The sequence below is a fragment of the Anolis carolinensis genome, unplaced genomic scaffold (assembly GCF_035594765.1).
Source record: "Anolis carolinensis isolate JA03-04 unplaced genomic scaffold, rAnoCar3.1.pri scaffold_15, whole genome shotgun sequence".
In the NCBI taxonomy this organism is placed as follows: Eukaryota; Metazoa; Chordata; class Lepidosauria; order Squamata; family Dactyloidae; genus Anolis; species Anolis carolinensis.
In genome coordinates, this window is record NW_026943826.1 from 9,590,808 (window position 1) to 9,614,503 (window position 23,696).

General features: G+C 42.0%; 3 protein-coding genes across 3 annotated transcripts in view; 1 reads left to right on the forward strand and 2 right to left on the reverse strand.

The window, feature by feature from the left end:
• The window catches only part of ssu72 (SSU72 homolog, RNA polymerase II CTD phosphatase), a 36,073-nt gene extending 23,887 nt beyond the window's left edge, over positions 1 to 12,186 (reverse strand). The window contains exons 1-2 of the mRNA XM_003229864.4: positions 11,969 to 12,186; positions 1,027 to 1,170 (exon numbers count right to left, since the gene is read on the reverse strand). Coding sequence (XP_003229912.1) covers positions 1,027 to 1,170; positions 11,969 to 12,048 — 224 coding nt within the window. The 5' untranslated portion in view covers positions 12,049 to 12,186. The remainder of the gene's footprint in view (positions 1 to 1,026; positions 1,171 to 11,968) is intronic.
• Positions 12,187 to 14,745: 2,559 nt separating this feature from the next.
• fndc10 (fibronectin type III domain containing 10) lies at positions 14,746 to 22,402 on the reverse strand. Its single transcript, XM_062965788.1, has 2 exons — positions 21,678 to 22,402; positions 14,746 to 21,572 (listed from the first exon to the last, which is right to left on the reverse strand). The coding sequence occupies exon 1, from the start codon at positions 22,400 to 22,402 to the stop codon at positions 21,770 to 21,772; it is 633 nt and encodes a 210-aa protein (XP_062821858.1). The 3' UTR covers positions 14,746 to 21,572; positions 21,678 to 21,769.
• Positions 22,322 to 23,696, forward strand: part of mib2 (MIB E3 ubiquitin protein ligase 2) — a 94,903-nt gene continuing 93,528 nt past the window's right edge. Inside the window, exon 1 of the mRNA XM_062965781.1 lies at positions 22,322 to 22,449. The gene's annotated coding sequence lies outside the window, so the exon portion shown is untranslated. The remainder of the gene's footprint in view (positions 22,450 to 23,696) is intronic.

The following is a 23,696-nucleotide window of genomic DNA, read 5'->3' on the forward strand; positions in this document are numbered from 1 at the left end:
AACTGAGGCAGAACGTGTGCATCGAAGTCAAGGCTTTCAGGAGGTCACACCTGCATTTTAGCCTCTTCCAAAGAAGGGTGACAACTAAGCATTTTTTTCCTTGGGTCAAGTCATCTCTTACCTGCTTCCTTCACTGAACTACTTAGGAGTGTGTTATACTTGACAGCCTGCCCAATGAAAAGAAACATCCTCATGATGGTAAAATACAGTGCAGGAGCAATTACATTGGATGAAGGTGTCAGGCACTCTTACGTGTTTCTAGGGATGCATTTCCACCATCATCACTGTTCTGCAATTACAATTTAATTTGATTAAATTGCCTCTCTAAAGCTTCAGATTCTTCAAGTGTGGCTTTTATGGTCAACTTCTAACTGACAAGAAATTCTACCTGAAGCTGATCATAAGCTGGAGTATCAAAATATTCTTTTGCAATACTTTGGTCAACTCCTGGTGGCAGTCTGACCACAGAGCTATGTTGGAGAAAAATAATTTCCCCAATTGTTGCATACTTTTGGGGGCTACATTGATGAGCATTTTGGAACAGTTTAGTTGGGAATGAGCAATTAAGACCCATTCTTGGTTGGAAAAAATGCCAGCAATGGTCACTTGGCCTGAATCAATCTAAGTGTCTGAATATTCTCCACTAAAACACTGCATACTGAAGTCAAGCTTTGGTTGTGGGTCCCTAGCAATTTTATAACTACAAACTCACTTCTGGGTGGAGCTGCTACTTTGGTGGCCTTCTTGCAGTTATGACAATGGAATTGCAATCATATCCCAAGAAATCTGCAAGTGTTGACTTCTCCTCTAACCGCCCCGAGGCATGCACCGCTAGCCAATGGAGGGGAAAGCTATTCCATGGGCGTGTTTAAGAACCCTTCCATCTTGTGAAGCACCTGCCTAGAATCGGGAACACCAAGACCTTGCCCCCGTCAAGTAGCAGCATATTCCTTATGCATAGGGGTGAAGAACACCTTTCCGAAAAGAGAACAGTGACGTTTTGAAAAAGGCATTCCGCAGGGATACAGTTCCTTGTCTTTCCTAAGCAGGTCACTGTACATCTGATCGTATGTTGTTTTGAAATCGTAAACGTTTGGCTTGTCCGGCGCTGGTCCTGGCAGTTTCACATGAGTCCCAGTGCCAAAGGAGCGAACGCTGAAACCACGTTTACTGAAAGACACAAAGAGAGAGAGATGTCCATTAACTTTCATAGATCTGCCCTGTTTCCCCGAAAATAAGACATCTCCAAAAAATAAGACCTAGTAGAAGTTTTGCTGAATTGCTAAATATAAGGCCTCCCCCAAAAGTAAGACCTAGCAAAGTTTTTGTTTGGAAGCATGCCTACCAAACAGAACACCAGTGCATGCAGGATTAGTAAATGTACATACCAGTTGTACATGGAAATAATGGTAGTAACAAGAAATTCTTGATAGGATTCACAGTTTGTCTGGTTATGCTGGTTTGTGATGACAACTACTGTACAGTATATAATGTTCATTTTTTTGTTCAACAATAAATGTGAATTCTTCTTCATGGAAAAATAAGACATCCCCTGAAAATAAGACCTAGCACATCTTTGGGAGCAAAAATTAATATAAGACACTGTCTTATTTTCGGGGAAACACGGTAGGTTTACACACTCTGCAAGGGGACAATGCAGCATGATTTAATGAGGAAGAGGAGTTAAGTGTAAAGGTGTTAATACCAATTATGCAACCTCTGAACTGACAAATATCTTGAGATTATTAAATACTCTAATCACAGGTCTTTCAGAAGATTGTCCGTTTTCAAGTGTTTATTAATTAAGCCATTAGCAGACCCTCAAAAACTGTCTCTCTTGGGTTTCACCATTTGTGATTTAGAAATAACACATACTGTTTCAAAGATTATTCCTGTAAGCATGGCAGTGAGGGAAACATGGTGAGCTATGTTTAGGTGCTGGAAATTTCTAAGACACTTGAAAGCACTTTGTATTTCATCAAGGACCAATAGTTTTTTCTCTTCAAATATTTTTGAGTTGTGGTTTGATTGAATTTGTGGATCCAGAGGCCTTGCGTATGGACTTCTTTGACTGATGCTATATCTCTCGTGTTGCTTTGGATGAGAATTTAGAAAGTGGCAGGCTCCTTACGTTGGCTGAGGAAAGTGAGCTACAGTTGGAGATGGCAAAAAGCAATGCTGCTCCAGCATAATACATTCATATAAAGATATTCTTTGTACAGATGCTCTCTTGCCCCATCATCAGCTTGCTTAGGCCCCCAGCACATCAAGGAAAAATAAAAAATGACTATAGCCCATAGCTATAGTAGTTGCACAGGCCATCTCTTTGACTTGAAACATTGCACTATATTCCTCTGCCCGAAAGCATATTAGAATATAACATTGTATTTTAGTTCTAGTGGTCCCTCCAGGCCATCGTCTCCTCCATCCCAGTGGGTTTTTTTCTTTTTTCTTTTCAGATTCATATGTTATTTGAGTGATTATATTCCTTCTGCTTATGTGATTGTTTTAGTCAATTGTTATGTTTTGTTTTTGTTTTTAATTCTTATAGCGTTTTATAGTGTTTTCAGTGTTTTATTGTACAATGTTTTATGCTGATTTTATATTGGAAACCGCCCTGAGTCCCTTTTGGGAGAGAGGGTGGTATACAAATAAACTTTTACTTACTTACTTACTATTCCTGAACATGGAAAGTTTTCAAGTGCACACACACACATATACCTTATTCGCATACACCAAAAAAATGGCACTATGGTCTTCTTGCAATTACAGTATGTTTATCTTCAATGTAGAAAGCTTTTTTTGTACAGAGGCATCCCAAACATGCTGTTTTCCACTATCTGCAGATTCAGGTACAAAAACCAAAAACAGTTTCATGCCTCAACTACTTAAGAGAAAGTGCTTTTGAAAAAGCCACTTCCTCCAGCAGGAGCTGTGGTTCTCAATAATATATAACTATAGTCATGTGTCAGTCAGTTACACAGCACAAGCAGCACTATTACTGTGCTGGCCAACTGCACGATGCACAAGCCATCCCCACAAACAGCATGGGATTAACAGCCATGCGTTTCCTCCTAGAAACTGTCTGCTTCAATAATCCTGTGCAAACATGTCACCAACTCAATACAGTTCATTTTCCTTTACACTTCCAGCATACACTTCCAGTTAGGCCACTGCTTATATTTACAAAGGAATAATAACACATAAAAGTAACCTGACACAAGAAAAGATGCTGAGAAGATAGGAACAGCAATATTCACAACTATCTATTTGTGTGTTTACGTTTAAGCAGTATGATTTCCCTCCTTGAGGTAAGTGTTCATGCTACCTTAAGGGAAGAAATATCAAAATACTAGTACTGTCTATGATGGGCAGCAGCTTTCCAAGATTTCACGTACACTCCCAAACCCATTTAAATGGAAATTCTAGCAACCAAACTCCATATATAGTTAGCCTTCCACATTTGCTTGGGTTAGTCGAAGAGGACCCCCATGAAAATGGGAAACCACAAATTAAAAACAATACAGTAGAGTCTCACTTATCCAAGACTCGCTTATCCAAGGTTCTGGATTATCCAAGGCATTTTTGTAGTCAATGTTTTCAATATATCGTGATATTTTGGTGCTAAATTGATAAATACAGTAATTACAACATAACATTACTGCGTACTGAACTACTTTTTCTGCCAAATTTGTTGTCTAACGTGATGTTTTGGTGCTTAATTTGTAAAATCATAACCTAATTTGATGCTTAATATGCTTTTCCTTAATCCCTCCTTATTATCCAAGATATTCACTTATCCAAGGTTCTGCCGGCCCGTTTAGCTTGCATAAGTGAGACTCTACTGTACTTTTTTAAAAACCTTGGACAATAACTTTCTATAAAACTCTAGTTCCTCCTGCACAATTCTACAGTCAATATACGATTCTAGGAATCTCTTAAATCCTCCAGTACGACTCTATGATTTACCACCAGCAGAAGTTGACAACACATGGGAGGACCTAGAAACAGACACTGGGATGAAATAGTAAATCTTATGTATAATAGATAATCCTCATAAATTTAAGAGGCACCTATCTACAACCTAGCAGAACTCTGTCACTGAAGCTTATTTCCTTCAATTGTTTGTAATCCCTTTCTTTCTCACTCTCTCGCTCTCATACACAGATATGAAGCAATACATTTGTGTTTCATACACTGGGAATAGCAAACAAGGGAACATTGTGTCTCACTCCACATGCAAATTATGGGCCTAATTATAGCTTATGAGAGATGAGTCAGGCTTCACTGAAAATGGGTACAGATGGACAGCTGGTTTGATAACTAAAACACAATTTATCTGACAATGCTTCATCTCTGGTATTACATTTTAAACATCAAGTACTAAGAACAAGGCCTGGATTGCTCACCCAAATCAGCAAAGTAACAAAGCTGTTGATGTCATACACAAAAGGGAACTTTACATGCTCTAAATGTTTTGTTCTGTACATATGCATCCAGCTGCCTAGTGATTCATGGCAACTCCATGAATTTCACAGTTTTCTTATGCACTGAATAGTGAGGCTGATTTCTATAGTTCTTTCGTCTGAAATATATCCTGCAGCCATTGAGTTAGAAGCTCTAGAATAAATATGTTTGAAAAAACAAACATTTCATTGAGAATTAAAGACGGCAGTTCCCTACTGGAAGGGCACTAGGAATGCTCAGCAAAGGCATTTCTAATTAATCATGCCACTTCGTAACCAATATGAAACTTTTGCACGCAGCCTCCCTTTTGAACTTTCCAAGCACTATCTATACAGGACAGAAGCAAACTCATGTATTCAAATACAGGCCTGTCCCGTAGGGTATGCAAAGTGGGCTGGAAAGTACAATTAAAAGTACAGAATTAGTACTTCGTAAAGTTTCAGCATCCTCCCCCAAAACTTTTCCCTTCTGTATTACACGTCCTCAGCCTAGCTATAAAAAATAATCCAAATCTCTTTTAAAGGCTTAAGTTGGCCACTTGTGCATGTCCTTTGGCCCCTGTAAATGTGTGTAAGCAATATCATAACTCCTTTTGTTGCCGCAATTTGATGTGGATCTCTTCCCCTCCTGCAACAAGGCTAATGCAATTCATGCTTCAATTGTTTTCCATCTGTGCAGCAGGAAATCTCCACATATGTAAGTCTCCACAATGTGTAGTAGTCACAGAAGAGAGCTAAGAGCAAAACCCAGGACGAAAGCAAATATTTGGTTGCTTCATATGCGTGTTAAGTAGCTTAAAATAAGCCCTTTACTTGCACATTCATGTTGAAGATCTTTTAAATAAACTTACTCATCTGTTGATGTCACAGGCTGGATTCTGATGTGAGTGTGTCAAACAAATCCAAATCTGATTTGTTCCTCAAACATTTTACCTACATCTGGCACTCATCCCAGCCACAATGGCCTAATTCAGTCACAATGCTAAATGTAAGGAGGCTTAACTGTGGTTTAGAATAAAACCCAAGTTTTATAACCAGCCACAACAGAGAAATAAAATTGGTGATGGGGCATATGAATCACCGTTTGCCATCACGGCTAAACTGTTATTATCATCCCATGCACCAAGGTTATGTGCATAGGATAACTAAAATTTAGCCATGATTCTGTGCAGCCTATAAGTGAGAAAACAGAAAGACATCAAACAGTTCTAAACCTCAATTTGTCTGTTATACATTTGAAAACTCAAAATAAACTTCTAGCAGACACCTAACCTGTAATTCAGTAAAGACTAAACCACGTCAAGACATCCACAATGTAGATAAAAGTATCCAGAGCCAAATCTAGTTTTTGGTACACGCTATTAGATCATGTTTATTCATTAAGTTATCAGGTTACGTCAACTTATTCCACTTCAATTTCCATGATGCCATATTCTGGAATTCCCCTTTCCATGGAAAAACCCAGGTTCAAACATAATGTCGATTATGGAGATGTCTTCAAAGAACTGATGCTATAATCCTGAAAAAGGATTCCAAGAAGGTAGTGCCACTCAACCATAATCACAACAGACAAGGCAATGTTGTGGGACCTTATTTATGGTCTGATTTTTCTTGCAAACAGTAACAATGAACAGGGTTAGGACTGATATTTGCCTGCGAACTCCCTTCATGACTTGGTCAGTCACTATATCCCTGGCTACCATTTCCTGCACTTGTAAGTAGCCTGGAAAATTCACAACAACCTAAGGTATAAGTAATTTCATCCTTTCCAAATGGGGATTATAATGCCTATAATCCTTAAATACTGTGGTAGGTGCTTATTCAATCTGTAGTCAAAGCACCAGGTACTTTACCTCCATTCTAACAATAGCGTGTGGTAACTCTTTGTTGCCACTCTGTCAACCATAGAGGAAGATCAGGAGAGAAAAACTAAAACTTGTACAGCTTCAAACATCTGACAAAATAAGCCACTGCCTATCCAGTAAAGCAAACAATCTGATATACAAGACACCACTTCAGTCATTGTCATTTTAAATGAGACCTTGTATAATACCGATGTTGAAGACTATAGTCATAAACCCAAGCTGTTTGCATTCATCCAGACTGACGACTTACAAAAATATTTTCACAGCATGTTATCTTGCATCATCCGGTTAAAAGGCCGCCATTGTGCAACTCTGGGTTGTAATTACTCCGATACAAACTTTTAAACTTCCCTTGTACCAGAAGTTAAATAATACAGTATTCTTTATATGAAGGCATCGTTCCAGTAGTTGTCTGGTTTCCAGAAGGATATGTTCTCAGATTTAGGATTGCTGTGGGATAGATAATCTGTTATCTATCATCTCTTATGAATTGTAAAATACTGCTGTGAAACAGTGAAATACACTTCCAAGTTATAAGGAGTACAGCCAGAGCTATTTTATGTGTATGTGTACTAACAATTGCCTGGAATCTTATTTTCCCCAAGCTATTTCGCATTATGCAATTAGAGCACTATGATCCCACTTTAATTGGCATGCCTCTGTCCTGTGGATTCTCAGTCAGAGCTCTGGCACCTCACAAAAGTACAAATCACAGGGTCCAAAGGTTGTAGTCATGACAGTTCAAAATACAGTAGTCTCACTTATCCAACACTCGCTTATCCAACGTTCTGGATTATCCAACGCATTTTTGTAGTCAATGTTTTCAATATATCATGATATTTTGGTGCGAAATTCGTAAATACAGTAATTACTACGTTGCATTACTGAGTATTGAACTACTTTTTCTGCCAGATGTGTTGTTTAACATGATGTTTTGGTGCTTAATTTGTAAAATCATAATCTAATTTGATGTTTAATAGGCTTTTTCTTAATCTCTCCTTATTATCCAACATATTCGCTTATCCAAGGTCCTGCCGGGGTGTTTATGTTGGATAAGTGAGACTCTACTGTACTACAATTGTGTAGCCTGAAAGCTCACCTAATTAATAGCTCCTATAATATGTTTATAGCTATTACAGTCAGTCTTCTGCATTCATAAATTCTGTATTCGTAGATTCACCCATCCATGATTTGAAAATGTAATTTTTAATCCAAAAAGCAACTTTTGATTTTGGCATTTATATGAGCAAGATTATTATACTACTCCATTGCATCATCACCATTTTATTCATTACCAGACTCTCCTTACAATGAGCATCTACGGATTTTGATATCCATGAGTGGATGGGAAGTTCTGAAATCAAACTCCAGATGATACCAAGGGCCTTAGTTTTTTATTCTTAGTTGTGTTATTACTCATAGTGTAATACAACATTTAAGCAGAATGCACCATAATGGAGTCCCAGCATCTTTGCAGGGACACAGTTGCCACAAACAATCGTTGAAGCACATGCTTATTCTACAGTTCCAATGTTATACATAATGTACTTAATTTCTATAGTCATTCAGTGTTCCTTGGAAGAAATAATTAACAACATTGTTTTTAAAAGTGACTGCTTTACTTGTGTCACCATGAGTCACACAAACCAGGAAGTTCTGGATTTGCAGTGATGCAAACCACTAAATATTCAAGAGTTTACATAGGTGCAACTTAACAACTGGGAAAGAACCACTTGACTCTATGAAAAGACCAGTAAAAGGTTTCCAAGTCGACGACACTGCTTTATCCATGATAATTTAATTACAGTAGAGTCTCACTTATCCAATGTTCTGGATTATCCAAGCCATTTTTGTAGACCATGTTTTCAATATATCGTGATATTTTGGTGCTAAATTCGTAAATACAGTAATTACAACATAACATTACTGTGTATTGAACTACTTTTTCTGTCAAATTTGTTATATAACGTGATGTTTTGGTGCTTAATTTGTAAAATCATAACCTAATTTGATGTTTAATAGGCTTTTCCTTAATCCCTCCTTATTATCCAAGATATTCGCTTATCCAAACTTCTGCCGGCCCGTTTAGCTTGGATAAGTGAGACTCTACTGTATGTCAAAGACAGTGCCAGGATGACTTAAGACACCGTACAGTACTGTGTGTCCATTAATCCAATTTGCGGAAAGTGGAGTTAGGGGAAATTAGTGATTATTTTCATATGTATTCTGAGCAAATATGGAAACATTTGTCAGTAACTGTCAATAAACATAATGTCATGGAGTGAAGAAACCTTAGGCCCCTTTCACACAGCTGAATAAAATCCCACATTTTCTGCTTTGAATTGGAATATATGGCAGTGTGGACTCAGATAACAGTTCAAAGCAGATATTGTGGGATTTTCTGCCTTTATATCAGGGTTATATGACTGTGTGGAAGAGCCCCGAGAGCAAAGAAACAACCATCTGGTTGATAGGACTAATGTAGCCCCCAGCTCAACTTCTTCCTTCATTCTCCATACAAAATAAACAGCAAGAGGGAAGAACCCCATTATTATCACTAATCTGGGATATTTGGGAGATTATCCCAGGTCACTCAAATTGTGAGGGACAAAATCCCAATGTCACCTCCAATCTCAGATAGCTGCTGCAGGATTTTTCCTTCCCCGTGTTCTACAACTGAGCATGAGCAAAATGAAAGAATAATGGCCCATAATCCCTAGTGATACAAATAGCGAGAGCAGGGGCATTCTCCACAAAGAAAGAGGCAAGTAAATGTCAGGCCTCTCTCTCTGCACAAAGAAGCAAAACAGGTATCTGGAGGAGGCAATGCATGTCAGCAGAGGAGGGAACCTCCCAACCAAGTGAATTCCTCACCATGATCTTAAAATACATATGCAGAAAAATGCTATTCTCGGCCTAATGTAGGTGTAGCTGCAAGAAATTCCAGTCCAAGACTCTGGGAGGGAAAAGAAGTGATGGAAATGAAGGCTAAATGAAAAAAGGGAGGACTGTAATGGCAATCATATGCACTCTTAACATGGAAAACAAGTCCCTATGATAGCATTTGTGATCAAATGAATTTAGAAAGTTCCAGAATGAGCTCATTTATGAAGATTAATATTCTAATTAACAAGTCTGGGTTACATTGGCAGTAGGAAATCCCATGGAAGGCAAGAGCAGGCTTGTGCCAGAGGGATGGCAGAGGACTGAAGGTGCCACCCAACCCCCTTCTACCAAATCACTTGACAAAAAGCAGTACCTTTTATTAAACTGTTAACAAATATGCTGCATTTCTATGACCTCTTCCAAGCGTAGCAAATTACCAGAGAACTAGGCTCCTCGTTTTAAAATGTACAAGAGAACAACTTTTGTAGGCTCATTTAATCAACCTGGCCTCAGAATGACCACAGCGTTTAATAATAAATCCCCATCAAAATGACTAATACAAATAACAGATTTATTTAAGTAAACAGACTTTTAAGAATGTACTTGAACCATTTTTGGAAGATGTAATAACTGCATTCTAGTGAACAAAGCAAAATGTCGCAGGTCCCTTCTAAACAGCTGCATAAAATACAGATTATCTGCTTTGGACTGGGATATATGGTAGTGTGGACTCAGATATTCTAGTTCAAAGCAGATATTGTGGGTTATTCTGCCTTGATATTCTGGGTTATATGACTGTGTGGAAGGGCCCACAGATAATCAAGTTCAAAGCAAATATTGTGGATTATCTACCTTGATATTCTGGGTCATATGGTTGTGTGGAAGGGCCCTTAAATAATTCAGTTGAAAGCAGATATTATGGATTATCTGCCTTGGTATTCTGGTTTATATGGCTGTGTGGAAGAGGGCTCAAATAATCCAGTTCAAAGCAGATATTGTGGATTATCGGCCTTGATATTCTGGGTTATATGGTTTTGTGGAAGGGCCCTCGGATAATCCAGTTTAAAGCAGATATTATAGATTATCCGCCATGATATTCTGGCTTATATGGCTGCGTGGAAGGGCCCTTAGATAACTCAGTTCAAAGTAGATATTGTGGATTATCTGACTTGATATTATGGGTTATATGGCTGTGTGGAAGGGATCTCAGGTAATCCAGGTCAAAGCAGATATAGTGCCTTGATAAATCTGCCTTGATATTCTGGGTTATATGGAGTATTTTGTTACTAGTTCTTAATTTTGTGGTTGATTTGATTTGTATTTTTGTGTACTTACATTCATTATCGTGTTATGTGCAGTTGTTGTATGGTTTTAAGTCGTTGTATGGTTTCCTTTGCTATGTTGGAAACCGCCCTGAGTCCTTGAGATAGGGTGGCATATAACTAAAGTTTTATTATTATTACGGCTGTGTGGAAGGGGTCTCACATAATTCAGTTCAAAGCAGACATTGTGGATTATTTGCCTTGAGATTCTGGGTCATATGCCTGTGCGGAAGGGCCCTCAGATAATCCAGTTCAAAGCAGATATTGTGGATTACATGCCTTGATATTCTGAGGCCCCTTCCACAGAGCTATATAAAAGCTCAAGTTATCTGCTTTGAACTGGGATATATGGCAGTATAGACTCAGATAAGTTTATTGTGGGATTTTCTGCCTAGATATTTTGGGTGATTATATGGCAGGCCCTATATCCCTGGATCTGATCCCAGGCTTTCTTCGGGCCCTTCCACACAGCCATATATTCTTGATATTCTGGATTATATGGTTGTGTGGAATGGTGCTACAATGATCCAATTCAAAGCAAACATTTTGGATTATCAAACTTGATATTCTGGGTTATAAGGCTGTGCGGAAGGGCCCTCAGAAAACCCAGTTCAAAACCAGATATGGTGAGATTTTCTGCCTTGATAATTTGGGATATTATATGGCAGGCCCTATATCCCTGGATCTGATCCCAGGCTTTCTTCGGGCCGTTCCACACTGCCATATATTCTTGATATTCTGGATTATATGGCTGTGGGGAAAACCCAGTTCAAAGCAGATATTGTGAGATTTTCTGCCTTGATCATTTGGGATATGGCAGACCCTATAGCCCAGGATCTGATCCCAGGCTTTCTTCAGGCCCTTCCACACAGCCATATATTCTTGATAATCTGGTTTATATGGTTGTGTGGAATGGTGCTTATATGATCCACTTAAAAGCAGATATTATGGATTATATGTCTGTGTCATAAGGGCCCTCAGATAATCCAGTTCAAAGCAGATATTGTGGGATTTTCTGCCTTGATAATTTAGGATATTATATGGCAGGCCCAATCCCTGGATCTGATCCCAAGTTTTCTTTGATAATCTGGGTTATATGGCTGTGTAAAAGGGGCCTTCTTTAAACTGGATTTTACGAGTCTGCACTTCCAGATAATCTGGGATAAACAGATCCTGGGATAGAGGGCCTGCCTGGAAGGGCCCCGAGTCCACACTGCCATATAACCCAGATCAAAGCAGATCATGTGTGATTTTATTCCTGGTTTCCAGGCCTGTAGCCATTTTGGCCGCCTTCCATCTTGTCAGTATCGAACTTGAATGGCTTTACCCAGAACTGGGCCAAAGCTTTCCCTCGTATTGATGCGCCTTGGCCTTGTGAGAGGCCCGAATCTGGGCGCGGCCTGGCTAGGCCTGGAGGGCCTTTTTTTACCTGAGGATGTTGTGGGCCTCCATGCTGCGGTTCTGGTTGCTGGAGCAAACCACGGCCACCCGGAGCGGCGAGGAGGGCATGGCGGCGGGGCGAGGCGAGGGCGAGGGCCCCGCGGCAGGGCTTCCTCCTTCCCGGCGAAGGCGGCGACGGCGCTCCCGAGGAACTCCGGCTCCCGTCGCGCTCACAAAATGGCTGCGGCCGGGACCGGAAGAGGCGGGGCCTCGGGGAGACGTGTCCCGGTCTGGGCCCCGCCTTCCTGGGCTGAGCTGGCCATAGAGAAACGGGAAGTGGCCCCTCTAGGAGGCCTGGCGCAATGGAAGCCAAGCAACACAGATCATAGATATTTAAACATGGAAATAAAAGGCCTTCTTGATCTACGTTGTGTCCCAATACAAACAAGTCTTTATTACGGCTCCTCCATGATGGCAAGTTTTGGACAGCAATGGCTCCCAAAGTGACCCATTTAAGGTGGAATCAGGTGTCAAATAGGGATGTGTCATTTCCCCCAACCTTATTTTTCATCTTCATCGCTAAGATACTTCATCTTGTTGATGGAAATGTTCCATCAGGCAGATGGCAAGCTATTTAACCTCAGCAGGAAGGTCACATCTGTTATAGAACTCCAATATGCCGATGATAACGTAGTCTGTGCGCATTCAGAAGACCTACAAGCCACTCTAACCTTTGCACTTTTTACCTTTGTCAACTTGATATAGACACAGGGTCTACTCCCATCCCAATTTGCACTTCCAAGGATTTGCAGCCCTTTATCAGTCACCTCGTGTTTACAATATTTATATGATGCACTTTACCCAGTCTACTTTTACAACCTCTCCGTTTTAATCCATGTTTTTATTAGTTTTTGTCATTTATTTTTATTGGGTAACGTTTAAATTTTTATAATTGTGCATGTCTCTTGTCTATTGTTGTGCTTTATATTGCTATTGTTTTTATTCGGGCTTGGCCCCATGTAAGCCGCCCTGAGTCCCCTTTGGGGAGATAGAGGCGGGGTATAAAAAGAAAGTTATTATAAGTTATTATTATAAACACCTTTGCAGAAACCTACGAGAAACTCAGCCTCTCATTGAACATTGAGAATACCAAAGTGCTTTACCAATGATATATTATTATTATTATTATTATTATTATTATTATTATTATTATATATCACAGTCCTAAACACTTGGGAAGTTATCATTATTATTATTGACACGACGACATTGTATGACACAGCAAACAAGATAGATATGCTGGATTTCGTATCACAAAATCACAAGTCGAACACTTCCCAAGTGTCTAGGACTGTGTGATGTATTTTCGGATGATGCGCGCAGATCCCAGCAGGGTGGCCTTTTGCAGATGGCAGATCGTAATTTTGTCAATGTCTATTGTTTCCAAATGCTGGTTGAGATCTTTTGGCACGGCACCCATTGTGCCCATCACCACCGGGACCACCTGTACTGGTTTCTGCCAGTCTTTGAAGTTCAATCTTGAGGTCCTGATAGCGGCTGAGTTTTTCCTGTTGTTTTTCGTCAATGCGACTGTCACCTGGGATGGCGACATCAATGATCCAAACCTTTATCTTTTCCACAACTGTGATGTCTGGTGTGTTGTGTTCCAGAACTGTCAGTCTGGATTCGAAAGTCCCACAGTATCTTTGTGTGTTCATTTTCCAGTACTTTTGCAGGTTTGTGATCCCACCAGTTCTTTGCTGCTGGGAGGTGGTACTTGAGGCATATGTTCCAATGAATCATGTGGGCCACATAGTTGTGCCTCTGCTTGTAGTCTGTCTGTGCGATTTTCTTACAGCAGCTGAGGATATGATCAATGGTTTCGTCGTTTTCCTTGCACAGTCTGCATTTTGGGTTATCAGCTGATTTTTCGATCTTGGCCTGAATTGCCTTTGTTCTGATGTCTTGCTCCTGGGCTGCAAGGATCAGGCCTTCTGTCTCCTTCTTCAGGGTCCCATTTGTGAGCCATAGCCAGGTCTTCTTATTAATAAATAATAATAATAATTATATACACAAGATTAATACACAGCAAACAAGATGATGATGATGATGATGATTCCCAATGAGCCCTTAAGGGCCTCCTAAGTAGCCCCTGCAGTGCCCTCATGGGTGGCCACTTTGCCACCGTATTCTGTCCTTCAAAGGCTGTAGAGGCCTTTTTCCTCAGCACTCCACAACTCCACTGTACGGTCCCTTGCCGCCATTCAGTGGCCACATCGGGAAATTGCAGCGGTTTGTGATATTTCACAGGATATCAAGGCAAAAAATCCCACTCTTACTTGTTTTGAACTGCGTTATCTGAGTCCACACTGCCAGGAGGAGACCATGAAAATGAATAAAATCTGGCTAGGTAAGGTAAAGGTTTCCCCTATATATAATATATTGTATATACTTATAATATTGATAATAATATTATAATGTAATACAATATTATACTAATAAAAAAAATAGGTAAAGGTAAAGATTTCCCCTGACGTTAAGTCCAGTCGTGACCGACTCTAGGGGTTGGTGCTCATCTCCATTTCTAAGCCGAAGAGCCGGTGTTGTCCGTAGACACCTCCAAGGACATGTGGCCGGCATCACTGCATGGAACGCCGTTACCTTCCCGCCAGAGTGGTACCTATTGATCTACTCACATTTGCATATTTTCGAACTGCTAGGTTGGCAGAAGCTGGAGCTAACAGCGGGCGCTCATTCCGCTCCCCGGATTTGAACCTGGGACCTTTCGGTTTGCAAGTTCAGCAGCTCAGCGCTCAATAATAATAATAATAATAATAATAATAACTTTATTTTTATACCCCGCCCCATCTCCCCAATGGGGACTTGGAGCAGCTTACATGGGGACCAAGCCTGAAAACATACAACAATAAAATGATAAACAATTAACACACTGAGCCACCGGAGGCTCCCATCTGGCTACCGGTATTAAAAAAAACTCTAAAATCAGGACATTAAATAAAAAACTATGCTTGGAAAACAAGGGAATTCCAGACAGAAAATAATCAGGGCTAGCTAACACCCACCAAGGAAAGACTTCCCCAGGAAGGAAGCAGCCAAGCTTTGAAGCTGCAAGGCTATTAAATGCTAAACAAGCTGGCCAATGGCAATATTCACACTTGCCTCCAACAGACAAGAGTTATTTCTCCCTCCCTGAACATTCCACAGATATATAAACCTCACTTGCCTAGTTTCCAACAGATCTCACAATCTCTGATGTGGGCAAAAGCTATTGAGGAGGAAGCTGCTTGGCCACAGATGCCCCGCTTTCCATCTATGAATCCCTTGAGGATGTGAAATTCTATTTAATTGTCACGACTTGACACTCCTTTGTGCTCCAGCCCCAACTGCAGAGTTATCTGGCTCACAATCGCATTATCCTGCTTAGCATGCTCAGACACCTCTGCATCCTAAATGGATCATCCGGGCCCACGTTTCAGCCCAAGGTCAATCCTATTGATCCTGGCTCCTTTTCCTGCATTGAGAGATAGGTGTGGGAGGGAGAAGGAAGATGAAAAGACATCACAGGGCGGGCTGGGCTTCGGGAGGGGGTGGGAATGAGTTATTTCCAGCCACTGTGCCGTTTGCCAGAACAAATTCAGGGACTGATAAAGAAGAATGCCCCGGCAGCATTTTCTTAAGAGCTGTAATTACTTTGTGAGCGAGGCAGGAGTTGGGGGAAGGTTGCTTTTAGGGATATTAATGTCCTTGTGGAAGGAAAGAACAGGCCGGGAGGAAGAGACGCCCCATCTGCACATGGCAGTACACGCTTCGGACCCATCTACAATCTATATATATAAAAGAGTGATGGCATCACGGCGACCCACAAAACTACAGGCCCCCCAACCTTGAAATTTGACAACACAACCCATCATCCACGCCTCTAGGTTGATACAACAAAAAGAAAAGAAAAATAAAGTCCTCATTAGAGAGAGAGGAATAATTGCTTTAATCCAATTGCTGCCAGTTAGAAGGCTAAGCTCCGCCCACTTGGTCTCCTAGCAACTCAATAAAAATAATAAAAAACACTAAAAATTAATACAATAAAATATTATAATAACAGAAAATAACTAAAAATAATACAAGAAAATAATAAAATATAATAAATAAAAATATAACTTACAATAAAATTAATAAAAAATGCAAATGTCAAATAAAAATTACACAACAATTTTTAACCAATACCACCACCACTTTGCCACAGCAACGCGTGGCCGGGCACAGCTAGTAGCTATTTAAAGCAGTTTCAAAACTGTTTTGCTTTGGACAGGCTCTTTGTAACTTTCATTCCTTCCTCCGTTTCCCTTATACATCTTTCCTTTCTTTCTCCCTTCCCCGCACAGACGTCACAGGCAATCCACTTCAACTCCTCTTTCCCAGAAACATCACAGAGGGCCACTTCACCTTGCCGCAGCCTATCTGCTTTGTTAATACTTAATTATTAATAATACTTTACTTTTGTATCCCGCCACTATCACCCCAAAGGGACTCGGGGCGGCTAACATGGGGCCAAGCCCAAAAAACAAGGTGTAAACAAGTTAAAATATATACAGTAGAGTCTCACTTATCCAAGCTAAACGGGCCGGCAGAAGCTTGGATAAGCAAATATCTTGGATAATAAGGAGGGATTAAGGAAAAGCCTATTAAACATCAAATTAGGTTATGATTTTACAAATGAAGCACCAAAACATCATGTTATACAACAAATTTGACAGAAAAGTAGTTCAATACGCAGTAATGTTATGTTGTAATTACTGTATTTACGAATTTAGCACCAAAATATCATGATACTGTATATTGAAAACATTGACTACAAAAATGCCTTGGATAATCCAGAACCTTGGATAAGCAAGTCTTGGATAAGTGAGACTCTACTGTATATGGAAGTCCACAGAGAGAGATAAAACGTACCAAAGAAAGTTCTGTTTGATCCATTTTATTAGCTCTAAACAGAAGGCAATGAGTGCAGACTGGGAACTGAAATTGCTCCTGGGTTGCTGCAAGTTTTCCGGGATATATGGCCACACTCCAGAAGCATTCTCTCCTGACATTTTGCCTACATCTATGGCAGCTTCCAACAGACCTCACAACCTGAGAATGCCTGCTATAGATGTGGATAAAACATCAGGAGAGAAGGCTTCTGGAATATGGCCATACAGCCCGGAAAATTCACAGCAACTCAATGATTCCGGCCATGAAAGCCTTCGACAACACATTTGCATAGTTCTGTGTATTTATTTGGGTGTGTAGGGCCACTTTGCATGTGTTTGCTTCTAAAAGCAAGTTATCCATTGATTGATGCACACAGTGATGAAATAAGACTCAACCGGGAGTTCAATAAACTTGTCCCAAAGCAGAGCAAGTTGGAAGAGGCATTCGAAAACTCTCAGAGAAACATTCATTCTTCCCTGGCTTTACGTCACTTTCATAGGAAAGGATGTACGTTCCCATCTTGGATATTCGTAGGTGTGTTTACAACGCACAAATAACACATTTGGAGAGAAGAATCGCGGACAGAGTGGTTCGAGTTAAAGTGCCAGAAAACAAGAAAGAAAAAGTGGATCCTAAACAGCCCACCATCATGTCCATTTCCTTTGCAATTTCTCATTTTAAAAACTTTCCCGATTTATCCCCATCCATGGATGAGTGTCCCTATTTCTTTCCAAAGCAGGCCCATGTATAGTAGACTCTCCGTTAACCAGAACACAAGCAACTGTAATATTATATCAATAATACAATGTAATAATATTAATTATATATTAAACTAGCTGTGCCCGGCCACGCGTTGCTGTGGCAAAGTGGTAGTGGTATTGGTTAAAAATAGTTGTGTAATTTTTATTTGACGTTATTTGCAATTTTTTATTAATTTTATTGTAAGTTATATTTTTATTTATTATATTTTATTATTTTCTTGTATTATTTTTAGTTATTTTCTGTTATTATAGTATAGTATTTTATTGTATTAATTTTTAGCGTTTTTTATTATTTTTTATTGGGTTGCTAGGAGACCAAGTTGGAGGAGCTTAGCCTTCTAACTGGCAGCAATTGGATAAAAGCAATTATTCCTCTCTCTCTAATTAGGACTTTATTTTTCTTTTTTTGTTGTTGTATCAACCTAGAGGCGTGGATGATGGGTTGTGTTGTCAAATTTCGAGGTTGGAGGGCCTGTAGTTTTGTTGTTTTATGGGTCGCCGTGATACCATCACTCTTTTATATATATAGAAGATGTAATATTACTAATAATACTACCATATAATGATATAGTACTATATAGTAATTTAATGCTTATATTGTACTGTGCTAATAATATATTGTATGTCCATTTGATTTGTAAGCCGCTCTGAGTCCCCTTCGGGGTGAGAAGAGCGTGATATAAATGTAGTAAATAAATAAACTAACCCGCAAGCAAAATAAATCAAACTTAATGACATTACTGCATTCACAACACTGTTTTTATAATACGGTAAAACAGTGTCACATTAAGTGAAGCTTGTCTTAATGTGATTTTGATTAGCATTTTAATATTGTGTTTATGGTGCGGTATTATATGCAGTATATTAGTGTTCTATTTTTAAGAGCAACTCTCAAGGAATTAAAAGCCAATTGAGATAAATAAAGGCAAACTTGAACTAACGTTTCCACTTAAAATTATTTATCTGAATTTGAAAGTTCCGGTTAACTGAGAGTCTACTACCTTTATCTAACATCTACCCATCCCCATAGGTGCAGGCTCAAGAAGAGTCTACCATATGTCAACTGGCCATCTTGTAAGAGTCATTCCTTCAGGCCACCATCTTAGCTGGGCTGTGGCACAGGCTGGTTAGCAGCCAGCTGCGACAAATCATTCTGACCAAGAGGTCATGAGTTCGAGGCCAGCCCGTGCTCTGTCTCTGTTCTATGTTATCGTATTGAATGTTTGCCTTATCTGTGTGCAATGTGATCCGCCCCGAGTCCCCTTCGGGGTGAGAAGGGCGGAATATAAATACTGTAAATAAATAAATAAATAAATAAATAAGAGTCATTCCCTCTGGCTGCCATCTTGTAAGCGCCATTCCCTCAGGCTGCCATCTTGGAAGAGCTTTTCCCTTCAGGGCGCCATCATGGAAGAGCCATTCCCTCAGCCTGCCATCTTGGAAGCATCATTCCTTCAGGCCATCGTCTTGGAAGAGCCATACCCTCGGGCCACCATCTTGGAAGAGCTTTTCCTGTCAGGTTGCCATCTTGGAAGCATCATTCCTTCAGGCTGCCATCTTGGATGAGCTTTTCCTGTCAGGTCGCCATCTTGGAAGAGACATTCCCTCAGGCTGTTTCCTTCAGCCTCATTCCATGTCCTCATGGAAGAGCTCTTCCCTCTGGGCACCATCTTGTAAGAGCCATTCCCTCAGGCCACCGTCTTGTAAGAGTCATTCCTTCAGTCCGCCATCTTGTAAACACCATTCCCTCAGAACGCTGTCTTGTAAACGCCATTCCCTTCGGCTGCTATCTTGTAAACACCATTCCCTCAGGGCACCATCTTGGAAGAGCTTTTCCTGTCAGGTTACCATCTTGTAAGAGCCATTCCCTCAAGCCGTTTCCTTCGGGAAGTCCTCATGGAAGAGCTCTTCCCTCAGGCCACCATCTTGGTAGAGCTTTTCCAGTCAGGTTGCCATCTTGTAAGAGCCATTCCCTCAGGCCGTTTCCTTCGGGATGTCCTCATGGAAGAGCTCTTTCCTGTCAGGGCGCCATCTTGTAAACGCCATTCCCTCAGGCTGCTATCTTGGAAGCATCGTTCCTTCAGGCCGCTGTCTTGGAAGAGCCATTCTCTCAGGCCACCGTCTTGGAAGAGCTTTTCCTGTCAGGCCGCATCTTGTAAACGCCATTCCCTCAGCATGCCATCTTGGAAGCATGATTCCTTCAGGCCGCTGTCTTGGAAGAGCCATACCCTTGAGCCACCATCTTGGAAGAGCTTTTCCTGTCAGGTTGCCATCTTATAAGAGCCATTCCCTCATGCTGCCATCTTGGATGAGCTTTTCCTGTCAGGTCGCCATCTTGGAAGAGCCCTGAGGGAAGAGCCATTCCCTCAGGGTGCCATCATGGAAGACGTTTTCCTGTCAGGTCACCATTTTGTAAATGCCATTCCCTTGGGCCGCCAACTTGGAAGAGCTTTTCCTGTCAGGTTGCCATCTTGTAAATGCCATTCCCTCAGGCTGCCATCCTGGAAGAGCCATTCCTTCAGGCCGTTTCCTTTGGGAGGTCCTCATGGAAGAGCTCTTCCCTCAGGACGCCATCTTGGAAGACCTTTTCCTGTCAGGTCACCATCTTGTAAACGCCAATCCCTCAGGCTGCCATCTTGGAAGCATCATTCCCTCAGGCCCCCGTCTTGTAAGAGCCATTCCCTCAGGCCGCCGTCTTGGAAGAGCTTTTCCTGTCAGGCCGCATCTTGTAAACGCCATTCCCTCAGCATGCCATCTTGGAAGCATGATTCCTTCAGGCCACTGTCTTGGAAGAGCCATACCCTTGAGCCACCATCTTGGAAGAGCTTTTCCTGTCAGGTTGCCATCTTATAAGAGCCATTCCCTCATGCTGCCATCTTGGATGAGCTTTTCCTGTCAGGTCGCCATCTTGGAAGAGCCATTCCCTCAGGGCGCCATCATGGAAGACATTTTCCTGTCAGGTCACCATTTTGTAAATGCCATTCCCTTGGGCCACCAACTTGGAAGAGCTTTTCCTGTCAGGTTGCCATCTTGTAAATGCCATTCCCTCAGGCTGCCATCCTGGAAGAGCCATTCCTTCAGGCCGCCATCTTGGAAGAGCCATTCCCTCAGGCCGTTTCCTTTGGGAGGTCCTCATGGAAGAGCTCATGCCTCAGGGCGCCATCTTGGAAGACGTTTTCCTGTCAGGGCGTCATCTTGTAAGAGCCATTCCCTCAGGCCACCATCTTGGATGAGCTTTTCCTGTCAGGTTGCCATCTTGGAAGAGCCATTCCCTCAGGCCGTTTCCTTTGGGAGGTCCTCATGGAAGAGCGCCATCAGGGAAGAGCTTCCCTCAGGTTGCCATCTTGTAAGAGCCATTCCTTCAGGCCGCCAGCTTGTAAGAGCCATTCTTTCAGGCCACCATCTTGGAAGAGCCATTCCCTCAGGCCGTTTCCTTTGGGAGGTCCTCATGGAAGAGTGCCATCAGGGAAGAGCTTCCCTCAGGTTGCCATCTTGTAAGAGCCATTCCTACAGGCCGCCAGCTTGTAAGAGCCATTCTTTCAGGCCACCATCTTGGAAGAGCCATTCCCTCAGGCCGTTTCCTTTGGGAGGTCCTCATGGAAGAGCTCTTCCCTCAGGGCGCCATCATGGAAGACATTTTCCTGTCAGGGCGCCATCTTGTAAACTCCATTCCCTCAGGCAGCCATCTTGTAAGCGCCATTCTTTCAGGCCGCCATCATGGAAGAGCTTTTCCTGTCAGAGTGCCATCTTGGAAGAGCCATTCCCTCAGGCCGTATCCTTTGGGAGGTCCTTGTGGAAAAGCTCTTCCCTCAGGGCGCCATCTTGGAAGAGCTTTTCCTGTCAGGCCGCCATTTTGTAAACGCCATTGCCTCAGGCCATATCTTGTAAACTCCATTCCCTCAGGCCGTATCCTTCGGGAGGTCCTCATGGAAAAGCTCTTCCCTCAGGGCGCCATCATGGAAGAGCTTTTCCTGTCAGGCCGCCATTTTGTAAACGCCATTCCCTCAGGCCGCTGTCTTGTAAAAGCCATTCCCTCAGGGCGCCATCTTGGCAGAGCTTTTCCTGTCAGTCCGCCGTGGTGGACGAGCCCTTTCCTGGGGTCAGGCTTGTGTCCCTCCGGCGGGCCTGGCGGGGGGCAGGCTCTCGGTGAGGTAGGCCACGAGGAGGCAGATGAGGACCAGCATGACGCAGATGGCGCCCCCGACGGCGGCCATGGCGACCACGATGTCCCGGGGCCCCGCGGGCTCGGCGGCGAACTCCACGCACTCCGGGGGCGAGGCCTCGTCGCCGCCTTTCTCCCCCTCAGGCGCGAAGAGGGGCTGGAGGCAGAGGCGGTAGCGGAGCCCCCCGTGCGCCTCGGGGAGCAGGTAGTCGCGGCAGTGGGCGCCCAGGCGGACGCTGTCGCACGGGAAGCGCGCCTCGGGGCCTTCCCACGAGCAGGAGAGGCGGAATCCCCGAGGTGGGCTTGAAGGAGGTGAGCCGGGCGGGGGCCAGGCCCACTGGAGGAGGACACTACCGTTGCGGAGCACGTTGGCCCTCAGCGCGCTGCCGGGGGAGCGGTGCGCCGTGCAGCTCCGCGGCTGGCATTGGAAGCCCAGCGCCGGGAGTCGGAAGCAGAGCCCACCCGGGGAGGACGAGGCCTGGAAGGGGCACCAGGGCGCCGGGGAGGAGGCCGGAGGAGCCTCGGACTCGCCCACCAGCAGCAGCAGGAGCACCAGCCCCGAGGGCGGCATGGCGAGGAGGAGGAGGAGGGCCTCGGCCCCGCCTTCCCTCCCTCCAGGTGCGGTGGACTACAACTCCCACAATTCCACGCCCAACATAATTTAGGATTTTGGGGCTCCATGAGCTTGAAAATACTATAAATATAATATAGGATGTAAGGGTTTTAGGAGACCACAAGCTTGGAAATAATATTAATAGAATATTATATCTAAGGGTTTTAGGAGATCTCAAGCTTAAAAATTATATGTGTGTGTGTGTTTGTGTTATATCTAAGGGTGTTAGGAGATCTCAAGCTTAAAAATTATATGTGTGTGTGTGTGTGTGTTATATCTAAGGGTGTTAGGAGATCTCAAGCTTAAAAATTGTGTGTGTGTGTGTGTGTGTGTTATATCTAAGGGTGTTAGGAGATCTCAAGCTTAAAAATTATATGTGTGTGTGTGTTTGTGTTATATCTAAGGGTGTTAGGAGATCTCAAGCTTAAAAATTATATGTGTGTGTGTGTGTGTGTTATATCTAAGGGTGTTAGGAGATCTCAAGCTTAAAAATTGTGTGTGTGTGTGTGTGTGTGTGTGTGTTATATCTAAGGGTTTTAGGAGATCTCAAGCTTAAAAATTATGTGTGTGTGTGTGTGTGTGTTATATCTAAGGGTTTTAGGAGATCTCAAGCTTAAAAATTATATATGTGTGTGTGTGTTTGTGTTATATCTAAGGGTTTTAGGAGATCTCAAGCTTAAAAATTGTGTGTGTGTGTGTTATATCTAAGGGTTTTAGGAGATCTCAAGCTTAAAAATTGTGTGTGTGTGTTATATCTAAGGGTTTTAAGAGATCTCAAGCTTAAAAATTATATGTGTGTGTTATATCTAAGGGTTTTAAGAGATCTCAAGCTTAAAAATTATATGTGTGTGTTATATCTAAGGGTTTTAGGAGATCTCAAGCTTAAAATTTATATATGTGTGTGTGTGTGTTATATCTAAGGGTTTTAGGAGATCTCAAGCTTAAAAATAATATTTATACACACACACACACACATATTATTTTTTAAACTTGAGATCTCCTAAAACCCTTAGATATAACACACACACACAAACATATATACAGTAGAGTCTCACTTATCTAACACTCGCTTATCCAACGTTCTGGATTATCCAACGCATTTTTGTAGTCAATGTTTTCAATACATCGTGATATTTTGGTACTAAATTCATTAATACAGTAATTACTATGTAGCATTACTGTGTATTGAACTACTTTTTCTGTCAAATTTGTTGTATAACATGTTTTGGTGCTTAATTTGTAAAATCATAAC